Raw genomic sequence first — 12,366 nt, forward strand, 5'->3', positions numbered from 1 at the left:
TGAGAGAAAGATACATATTTGTTGCTCACGTGTTGTTAGTGTGTGTGATGGATTATGTAGAGGGTTCGATGAAATTTGATATTTATAGGAGTGGAGCGGTGAGTCCTTGTTTGTAGGGATTATTATAGTCTTTGTAGATAATTTCTGACTTATAGATAATAGTCGGAAGAACTTGTAGATAATGTTAGAGATAAACGGTAACTTATAGATAAAAGCTAAAAAATAATTGTACCATATAGATAATGTGGGGCTTTGTATATATTCAAATATATTCAAACATTAATAAATTAGGAATAACCTATCAGCTAAGGAGCCTGACAGCTAAGGATCAGATATTCATATTTCTATTACAAGAAGGTTGACATGTGTCTCAGAATGTCAAATAGAATACCATACATATTTTGTGGATCTCAAGAGTAGTCTAATGTGTAAATACGGATGAGTTGAATAAATCTGATATTAATATTAATATATATGACTTCCATAATGTTGCGGTATCTAGTTATATGCTGCCCTCAGAGATATTGTTGGCATGGGAATGACAGAAACACTAATCATGGTATTGCTTGATTTGTTTAAATTTATTCGTTGATAAAAAAATATTTATTTTAAGAAAATAAGAAATTTTTTATTTTTATGGTTTGTTTGTCTAAATTATTTTTAATTTAAAAATATTTTCTTTATTTTTTTATTTTAAGAAATAAATTGTATTTACTTATAAACAAGTACTTTTATAATAAACACATTATTTTAAAATTGTTTTTCTTTTTATTGTGAAAAGTTTAGGTGAATTGGATCCTATCGATTCACCATGATCAAGATATGTCTCAAGATTTAATAGGCGTTTACAAAAATATTTATATATTATCCACAAATAAAATTCTTACATTGATAACAAAAATCAAACTTACAAAATTCTCATTAGAAAAATTAAATCACACCTTTTTTAGATATAACTTTATTCCTTATAAAAAATAACTTTATGATTAAAGTTACTTATTTTAAATTAAACAAATTGACCCATTATATATGAGTCAAAAGCAGCCATAGAGTTTGGCTACACTGACCTACATACGGAACTCGAGAATAGACTGATTCCTACAATTTTGCTTTCGTTAATAACTCTCTTTAAATTCTCTTAGTGACAAAAATTTCAAAAAGCATGAAAAAACCATCTAGATTACACAAAACCCTCTTTTTTATTGGCAACTTGATTATATATAATTTTATGTATTTAATTGTCTTGTAGAATTGATTTAATTGAGATAGTGGTAATGAAGAAGCTGAAAAAATGGAACATTTCATCTTTCGTTTCGTAGGGGTATAACATTTTTCCATATAGTTCATTTATTTCTAATTTTGAAAAATTGAGCCTCTGCAGATTTTATTTGTTAATTTGGTGCTTTTATAGGAAAAAGTCAAATTAAAGCAACTCAAAATTCTACCAAAAAAATATTAACGTAAATTAAAATTGTCAAATTGAAAATAAGATTATTGAGTATCTAATTTAAGGCACTAATTAATTAATTAATTAGTTAGTTAATTACGCTGCGCTAGCAATACGTAATCTCCGTCATTTGGGGTTGAAAATTTTAGTACTATATGGTAATATATCATCATGACATCACTAATCAATAGTGTTATATATATGGTGGCTTAATCTTTAAGGTTTTAATTAAATATACCACGCACTTTAACAATCACAAATTGAGATTCCACGAAATCAAAATAGAAGATTGATAATCAAGAGATACGATGTAACGGATCACCTACAGTTCAATGTTATGCCCGATATGTTTTTTTTTATTTATTTCATATTTATATGATATTTTATTAAAGAAAATTAATGATAAAGATTTTATAGATTTTTTTTGTTGTAAACTATAGAGAAACTTCGTTAGTTGGCCGGATACATAGATCAGTTTTGTTGTTAAAGGGAGATAGTTCGTGAATCAACCATCAAATGGGTATATATGGAGAAACATATTTAGAAGATTTCATATATATATATATATAGTGTTTTTTTGTTATACAATTATAACAATAATATTTAAACTTAAGATGTCATACAAATTTCCTAAACTCCGGAAAAAGATGAAAGAATCTATATTATATAAAACCATTTCCTAAAACCATATGTTGTATTTGAAGTGTTTTCTTATATTCACTACACTAAAATTATATCAAGACATTTCTCTTCAGTTTTACGAGTCACTTCAATTAATTTTTATTTTTTTTATTAAATAAAAAACTTATTTAATTGTTCGATAAATAAATTTTTATAATAATTTTTTAACATTACTTAAAATATCATTTTTTTCAATGCTACTATCTTTTTATATTTCATTTTCTTTTTATCTTTAAAATATTTATTAATTTTTCTTATTATCTTTTTTAGATTAAATAATATTTTTGAATAATTTTATATTAGAATTTTTATTTTAACTATTATACTAATTAACATAATAAAATATAATGTCTACGTAAGTGATTTTTTTAACTTTATTTTAAATTTAATTAAAAATATTTTAAAAAATAATATAAGATAAATAGTAGAATACTCAATATAAAAATGTAATAATTAAAACTAAAAACACAAAGAAAATAATTTATTTATAAATAAAAATTACAAGAGTTTAAAACTAATTATAAAAAACTAAAATTATAACACCCCAAAACATATTTTTAATCGTAAAATAAATTAAAAATTATATAAAATGTCATATAGATATATTTATTTTTATCATTTTATATTTTTCATCTACTTCAATAATTAATTTTATTAAAAATTAATGATTTAATAAGTTAATTTAATAATTTTTAGCTAACTTTTCAGTTATTCTTGTCAAACATAGATTATATTAGATAAGACTTTAAGCTGACTTCTAATTTTTAGTTTCTAACTTTCATATTTTTTTTTCTATTTTTATCTCAATAGTTATAAATTAATAAACTTACTTTTTTCAGCTTTCAACTTTTAACATTAACAACTAATTTTTCAGCTTCTAATTAATTTTTAACTAATTTTGTCCAACATAATCATAACCTATAATTCCACACGAAGCAATATAATATTAAACTACCTTAAACTCATGCAAACCTTTTATCATATGATACATAAAATCAATATCAATATCATCATAATGTCTGGATTTCTCTTATTCGATTGAACAATTGGATTCTTTATTTATGGATTGTACTAATTAATTATTTATAATAAATTTTTTGAATTATTAAATATATAAAATATGAAGATTACTTATTCAAATGCAAAATTTGAATATTAGTTGACAAAATTACAATTTTTATATTTTGATTGACTTGTGATGGATCGGATCATTTATGAAATGCTTGTTAACAGGTTCACACTTTCATGTGATGTGGCTATAAAGAAATTTTGTCTTATTTTTCTCTTTAGCTCTCGATCATGATAGAGCATTATAGCCTATATATATGCATGTAAATGTTCTAACTTTTCTTATAAGAACCTAAACAAGCACATATTTATAATTGTATTATATAAACCTTAATTTGTATTATTGAACATTACCTCTTGTCATTAAAACTTTAAGAGCAAGAGTTTTGATGAAAATAAAATCAAAGACAAAACATTTCAAGCAAAGAAGGTTTAAAGCAAAAAGAATAATTGAAGAAGCCTAAGAGAAGAGCGTCTATGAAGACGTGTTCAATATAGTTAAGTCTGGCTCAAGGGTAGAAAGGAAAAGCTAAAATCAATCATTAATTACTTCAAAAAAAAAAAAACTCAATCATTAATAAAAAGAAAAAGTACATTAGCGGGAATCGAGTTTAATCAAGTCCTTATTAACCAAATTGATTTCCACGTTTAATTTGTTAATTTTCATTGTCATACCATTTTTTTAAGGTTAAAAATTATTTGAATCATATTAATTTTATAATTGTTTATCAAATTATTTTTTAATTATATGATCTAATTTAAACGAAATTTTAAATATATATTATTAGTTTTAAATTGAAGATATGATTTGTACCATGTTTTATAATTATGAAAGTGAGAAATGTATAAATCCAAGTTATTTTTATATAAATAGAAAAATAAATGTTTAAGTAAATTATAAAAAAAACACTTTTATTTTTTGTTTTAAAATAATATTATTAATAAAAGTATTTAATTTTCAAAAAATAGTTTTAAACAATATAATTCTAATAAAGTTTATTTCATTTAATTTTGATTTTTGGAAAAAAAGGAAAATTTGAGTTTAAAAAATATGAGTAAAATCATCAAACCTTTACTATTTTTTTCACAATACAAAATTTAAAAATTATTATCCTACTTTTTAAGAATATAAGTTATTAAGCATAAATTCAAATGTAAAAAAATATTAAATACATTTTTTTAACATTATTTGACGTAAATCAATTAGCTTCTAGCTTTTTAGTCCCTAACTTATAATTTAGTAAGGATAAAATTGAGAGAAAAAAATTAATAACTTTTAAGCTAGCTTATTAATAAGCTAGCCAAGATAAGTTACTTGAAGTAGCTTATGAAAAATAAACTACTAAAATAAATTTGTGTATTAAATAAGTTTGTTTTGGTCAAAGTTAAATTAAATAAGTTTGTTTTGGTCAAAGTAGTTTATAAGCTCCTCAAAGATTTTACTAAACATAACTAAACTTTCAATTAGCCTTTAACCAGTTTTTTTTCATATTCTATTGTATATTATAGTATAAGAAACTGAAAAAAATGACAGAAAATTAAAATTAGTTAGTTTTACTCAACATAATCTATATGTGCTTTCTATGTTGATCTTTGATTATTATTTATTAGGTTAAATTACTCTTTTGGTTCCTATAGTTTCATGATTCGTATATTTTAGTTCCTATAGTTTGAAAGTGAACTTTTTTAATCCTTATATTTTAATTCTCTTTTAGTCTCTATAGTTTAAAGATAGTTTTTTTTTATAATTTGTATTTTAATTTTTTTTTAGTCCCTATAGTTTGAAAGTGATTTTTTTAGTTCATATAATTTATATTTTAATTACCTTTTAGTTCCCACTACAAAAAAATATATAAAAATAATTAGTTATAAATTATCAACTATTTTTTTATTACAAATTATCTTACGATAAAGTAGTTACGAATTACTTGCTAATATTTTTGTAGTTAATTGTAATTGATAATATTACTCATATTTTGATGGTAAAGACTAAAAGAGAATTAAAATATAAAGTATAAAGTATAAAGACTAAAAAGACCACTTTCAAATTATAAAGACTAAAAGAGAATTAAAGTGAAAATTATAAAGACTAAAAAAAATCACTTTCAAACTATAAGGACTAAAAGAAAATTAAAATATAAATTATAAGGACTACAAAAATCACTTTAAAACTATAGGGACTAAATATACAAATGATATGAAACTATAAGAACTAAATAAGTAATTAAACCTATCTATTAATTAGAGTAATCAAACAGATAGTCTACTCTTTTATTTATTTTTTAATAAAACAATGTGCCATGTGTAGACCTTACATATTGAACCACAAATTTTTTTTACTACCAAATTAATAGAGTATATCTTACAACTCTCTCAAAAGGAAGAAGAAAAGGGAACACTTAATTTTTTTTTATTAAGATAAGATATTTCAAAACTCAAATGAACATGTATAACAGGACACTCATTATACTTTTTTTTTTCAAAGGACAATCATCATACTTAAATATGGAAAATATTCTTATAAGAAAATATAGAAAAATATTGATATCTTAAATTTAACGTCTCTAAATAAGAGATTTATTTTAAAGAGAAAAATGAAGAGTTATACTTATAGTTTAGATGAGAAAATGAAGAAGATAAATTTAAGTAACTTACAATTTATTATAAATGTGCTTAAATTTAATACAATATCTACTGTTAATTAATTAATTAAGTAATAGCTATAATTATTTACTTTTTTAAGTAAATCACTTACGCTTAAGGAGCTAAATCCTAAAACCTTATAACTACAAATCTAATTAGAGAGAAAATTTATGCAAGTAAATAATAAATGTGAAACTCATTGAAAATATATACATAAGCAATCGAGTTATTTGTTCCTTAAGGATATACTATTATCTTATTCCATTAGATATTTTTTTTACATCTTAATTTTTATTATGATATATAGAAAAAAATAACCCGCATATGGGAAGTACAAAGCAATATGAATCCAAAATTAAATTTTGGCTCTCCAAAAATGACAACTTTGGAAGAAAATCAGCCATTCCAAAATTATGATATTTTTTCTATCAATATCTTCAATTAATTGGGCAGATATCTTAGGATTTTCCTTATAACTAAAAGATTAAAGTAGAATAGTTGCAACACAAATAGAAAAAAAAAATAGAACCATAATGGAAAAGAAGGATAGAAAGAATTTTAAAGCAAATCTAGAAATATTGGATTGAGAATTAATGCCAATTTTGAACTTAAGGAAGGAAGAAAGAAAGAATATGGGTCGAGTTCATTATTAGCATTGAATTTTATACATAATTAGACACCAAGTGCTACATCATTTTAATATGCATGCTTAATCGATTTCAATAATCTCTCTCTTATATAAACATTACTACATTTGTATATTGCCCCCAACAAAAGAACAATATATATTTGTAGAATAGGTAAATTATTAACCAACATTGATTAATTAGTGAAAGTTATTTATAAATTTATAATCTCAAAAAAAAAAAACTTCACGGTTAATGACATGAGTTCAAATCATGGAGTCATAAATTTAGAGAGAACTTTACTTAACTACTACCTTTAACTTTGTAGAAATATTCAGCAAAGAAAAACTGATTAAAATTTAATTTTTAGAAAACTTTTTTAAAGGTCAACCATATTTTAGTTGGGTCTGTTAGAACTTAGGAGGATGTTAACATCATAAAGAAGGCAAGTGATATCAATTTTCAGAAAGTTGGTGGCCCTGATCTCAATTCCATATGTAGTCTAACGCGTATAGTAGTAAACCTCCAAAAAAAAAAAACAGACAAAGCTCAAATCCTAAGACATTTGTGTAAATACAAATGAAAAAATTACCATGTTAAGGAGATTTTATTTTAAATAAGTAGCAGATATTTATTTATTAGAACACCTTTATGATAGATATTATATTAAAATACACTCTAGATTTCATTCAATTTATTGCATAGCATCTCAACATATATACTAACATGTGGCATGACCCTTGTGGGTTCATTTCATTGAGAGCTAGCATTCCCTTTCTGCACCAGCTAGTATATATAGGCAGAGGGAGACACATGTTTGAGAGAGAAAACTAGGCCATTGACAGTGGAAGAGTGCATATATATTATAACAAAAAGGACCAAAGGGGTTGTGAATTGTGATAAGAGATTATTATCATGGGGAAAGGAAGAGCACCATGCTGTGATAAGACTCAAGTGAAGAGAGGTCCTTGGAGCCCTGCAGAAGACCTTAAGCTCATAGCCTTCATCCAGAAATATGGCCACGAAAACTGGCGTGCTCTCCCAAAACAAGCAGGTAACATTACATCCCTTCTTAGGTGATGTGTGCATGTGTGTTTGATTCCAGAAATGTCTTGTCTTGATATGGTAGTCTTTTAAGAAGAGACATTAGTTTCAAGTTTCAACCTCTTTTTGTGTTTGATCTCATTCATTAGTTTGTATAATTCCAAGGAATTGAAATTTTCATCTTTCATTCTTTAATTTGCATTATTGTTTGTATAACCATGGAAATTTTGCTTCTGCATTATTGCTTCTATGGTAACCTGCACTTTGTGATGATAAAGTTTCTGCATTTGCATTGTTTCACCCACTGTTTGTCTCATTCAACGGCAGTTCTCAGCTACCCAATAGTTTGGCTGCAATAGTTTGGCAGAAATTGGTGGGGATATTATATAGTACACAGTCTACAATTATTATGATCTCAACTAAATTTTATGACACATAAATAAATATTATTAGTTCTTTTTCAACAACAACAACAACCCCTTATCCCACTAGGTGGGGTCGGCTACATGGATCAACTTCCACCATAATGTTCTATCAAGTACCATACTTCTTTCATTAGTTCTTTTTCATAAATTAAAAAAATTAAATACATATCACACAAATATTAGTCACTACTATACACACAAAGTGATCCGAAACTATCTAATAATTTTTGAAATCGGAAACTTTTGGCTTCCCTCACGTTGGTAAGATAGTGGAGACATTGCTCTCTTATCTGTAATTGTGGGCCCTCCTTTTTCCCACAATTTTAATGAAAACATTACACATTTTAAACAATTCAATTCTGATAATGCATGTCCACCAACCATTAATGTGGCCCAGCCATCATGATTTATATGCTACATATGGAAAATTATAATTACCACCTCACATGAAACTCTGACATAAGGGTATTAGATTCCATTATGCCAGTTAAAATCTTTAATTCCTGGTCCTTAAAAGAAATGCACTACGTTCCAAATTTGATGTTTCCTGCATTGGATTACCCTGAAGTAGCCATTCAGGCTTTGGTGTCTATAATGATTTCACTTTGTTCATTGGTTTCAATTGATCTCAGAATTAGGTGAAAGGGCAAATCAAAATCAAATTTAAAATAGACAACTGGGCATAGAGAAATAAGGAAATAAACAAGTACCACCTTCCCATACAATATACACTATATTTACAATAGCAATATTTGTTGTTCAATACCATTGTAATTATATTCGTGATTGGAAAAAGTTTTGATTATAAAAGAATATTGGATAAATAAAAGAGTATGCAATCTTCATGCCTTCTAAAGCAAGATGTCAGAAAATTGAAGTATTAATATATGACTTTGTTAATACTAGTATAGATTTTGTCAATCTTTGCTCTCCCTTACACTTTATATTTGCATGTAATTAAGGGCTCCTGCGATGTGGGAAAAGTTGTCGTTTGAGATGGATCAATTATCTAAGGCCTGATGTGAAGAGAGGCAATTTTACACCAGAGGAAGAGGAAACCATAATAAGGCTACACAAGGCCTTAGGAAACAAGTAAGTTTTTTATGTCTCAAATCATAAAGATAAATTCTTGTAATGTTATTTTTTGTTTTGTTTTCTTGATTTGTGTCATGAATTTATCTAATTTTATGGTTTGTACACAAATTGGTTTCAGGTGGTCAAAGATTGCATCAGGTTTGCCTGGTAGGACTGACAATGAGATCAAGAATGTGTGGAACACCCACTTGAAGAAAAGATTGGCTCCAAAAAAAGTCTCAGAATCAAGTGCTGATGAATCCAAGCCAGAATCATCAATCACTTCCTCCTCTTCCTCATCATCTGAATCATTTTTCTCAAATGAGAGACCAAATTCACCAAAGACCACAACACCTAGTAACAATGAATTCAATGACCAAGCTGAGAAATTATCAGTGGAAGATAAAATGGACAAGGATTCAGAAAAACAACTGTCCAACGAACTTGTTAACATCACTGAGGATCCAAAAGAGTCATCAGTTTCATTGTCTTCTGTTGAATCAAACATTGTAAACACAAGCCAGATTGTTGAACACAAACCAGAAGAAGAACAATTGGCCTCTCCATTACCCTACTTGGGACATTATGATGTTGGAAGCATATTAGAAGAGGTGGATAAACCAAACCACCTGATTGAAATTCCATGGGAGCCAGATTATGATTTTTGGAAGTTGTTAGATGATGATAATAGCCTTGGATCTTTTCAATCAAATGAAGTCCAATTAGGTGAGTTCCCAGCCATCCAAAACATCATTCTTGGAGAAGAGGGTGTTCATGATGCTGAAGCCAAGAAGTGGTCCCATGATTTTGAAAATGAGTTTGGAGTAGTTGGTGGGATAAAGGAGTCAAGCAAGGATCATTTCCTACCAAAGAACTATGCTGTTGAGCCAGAAATGGGCCACACTCAAGCATTTGATTTTGATGACATTGACATGGCAAGGCCAGAATCTGAATTAGACTTTGGTTATATCCAATTATGGCCCTCTTGCCCTCAAAATAATAATACTAGTCTTTAGTTTAATATACAAACCAGTAGTTGGAAAAACAAGTCTCATTTGAAAATCATGAAAATTGTGATTTTACTTAGTAGGTATACTGACTATGGTAAATTAATCAATCAGATTAGGTCTCTTTGATGTATGATGGGTTTTATGTACTCCCCCCCCCCCCCTCCCCCCCCCCCCCCCAAAATCAAGTTAGAACAGGTTGTAGATTGAAGCACAAATATGCAGTGTAATGTATTGAATAAATTGTTGGTAAACAACAACTATCATACACGTTGAAAGTGGGTAGGTGATATTCTCCACTTACTGCCACTAGTGTGACATTTTTTCTTCATGTCCCCACACCTTTGAAGAGCAAGTATAAGACTAGCTCTGTAGCACGTATATAGTTAGCCACAAATGTTGTATTTTACCAAGTCAATTTCCCATTGGTATCCGACTTTGAGTCAAGTGAACTCATTTTAAGGAAATAACTTCTTTCAATATAATTTTTTTTTACCTTTTATTTGCGAGCTTCGAACTTGAGACTTTATTCATATTTAAGTGATTTTAACTTCTTGAGAACCATTAGTTTTTACTCAAGTTAATAGATTAAACATAGATGCAACTCCATTAAGTATTATTGGTACTTTTCTCCAACCATTAGTTTTACCTTAAATTATCTTGTAATAAAGGATTCTATTAATTAATGCAAACAATTGAGACAAAACCCCAATTCTGACAGAAGTACAATGACAATGCGTATACAAATAGCACTTATAGAACTGTGCTTAAGTTTTGTCTTTGATTTTATTTTTTTAAACAAAAAATGGTTGAATGAGAAGATGTTCTCAAAATTACTCTAATGACATGTCAAGATTATTAGGAGAGACCCACCTAAAAACAAATTATTGCACAAACATTTTTATCCATTAATTTATACTCATTTCAATTAAAACATGCAAATGAGAAACCAAATCAAAAAATTAAAATAGAAAAAGAGAAAAATAATCTATGCCATAAATTGAAAGGAGAAAAAAAGAAGTGAATTGGTGGATGTCATGCATAGGACCAAGTAATGATTGGGACAAGATCTTACCAAACTAGAGCTACCTAGTGGGTGCGGTCATCATTCGCTGCTTTCTCATTGAGTTAATTACAATTAGTCTACCAAATACGAATGGGAGGATGTTGAATAAATTCATTCATGAGTATTGTAATCAATCATGAGGGTGAGCAGTGAACTTCACTGAGTGAACAGTGTGAGGTGTTTGATTCGCCTTTACAAATCTTAGAAGTAAAGCGTTGATTTGATATCAAAGGTAGATGTTGATTTGATCATCTAATTAAGAAGCTGTGGCCTATGACAGACTCTATTAGCATATGTTGTTGTTGTACCTTATCCCAGAGTTACCACCGACGTTGACTGCACACACATGTTGACGTAGTCACACATGGGAAATGGTTAATTTACTTTGGATGCGGCTAAAGAAGCAAATTTGTAGTATCTTTTTCTTATTAGTACTACATTTTATCCATGGAAAATTCTTGCTTATTTATGAGATCCTACCTGTATTACTATATATATTGACACCAAGAATAAACACTACCCAATATTTCAATCAAATGAGTCTCACCAATTTGTAATCAGTTATAAATACTTAAAAATTCATATGAAAAAAAATGCTCGAGAGTATAAAATAATCAAATTAATTCATGTTACTATATGAATCATAATTGTGAGGAAGTATGTTATCAGGAACTCGGTAATGACAGGGCACATTTGGTACAGAATGTAAGGTAAAGTGTGATGATATAAGATATATTGTATAATATCTCATAAAGTTTTAATACTCTGAAGTATATGATATGAGATATATCTTCTATTTAGTAATGATTAGAAATGATGAAACTTTTTAAAAACTATTCTTTAGTTAAAAAATAATTATGATATAAGAATCTATAACGTTGTAGGTAAACAAAAAACCTAATAATTGTTGATAATGTGGATTGACACAAGTAGTTAAAGATTTTTCTCAACTTGTTGTTACTAACTACATATATAGGAATGGACATGTCTCTGAGCTCTACTAGGTTTTAGCCGGAGGTCCCAATGGGGCTATTTCAAGAAGATGACATACTCTATAGGAGTACGAAGAAAAATAAACGTAAGGCTAAAGGTGATAATGATGTTGGGTCTATTTCGAGAAACCACCCACCTAGTGGAACCATGCTCATGGAGTGGAGAGCTCTTATATCAGGAAATTAATTAGTCCACATGGTTGTTTTATCAGTTGTGATGGTATTGAGAGTGGTGAACTATGGTTAAAAATTGCCTTGACAAGGCCTCATTGGCCTTTAACGAGGAAAATGAA

At 27.6% G+C, this 12,366-nt stretch overlaps 1 protein-coding gene across 1 annotated transcript; it reads left to right on the forward strand.

Moving 5' to 3' along the window:
* The first annotated feature begins 7,181 nt into the window (after positions 1–7,181).
* Positions 7,182–10,148, forward strand: LOC114387187 (transcription factor MYB63-like). Its single transcript, XM_028347330.1, has 3 exons — positions 7,182–7,519; positions 8,897–9,026; positions 9,148–10,148. Exons 1-3 carry the CDS (start codon positions 7,381–7,383, stop codon positions 10,022–10,024), a joined length of 1,146 nt encoding a protein of 381 aa, XP_028203131.1. The 5' UTR covers positions 7,182–7,380; the 3' UTR covers positions 10,025–10,148.
* Positions 10,149–12,366: the final 2,218 nt, after the last annotated feature.

This window comes from Glycine soja, chromosome 15 (genome assembly GCF_004193775.1).
Source record: "Glycine soja cultivar W05 chromosome 15, ASM419377v2, whole genome shotgun sequence".
Lineage (NCBI taxonomy): Eukaryota > Viridiplantae > Streptophyta > Magnoliopsida > Fabales > Fabaceae > Glycine > Glycine soja.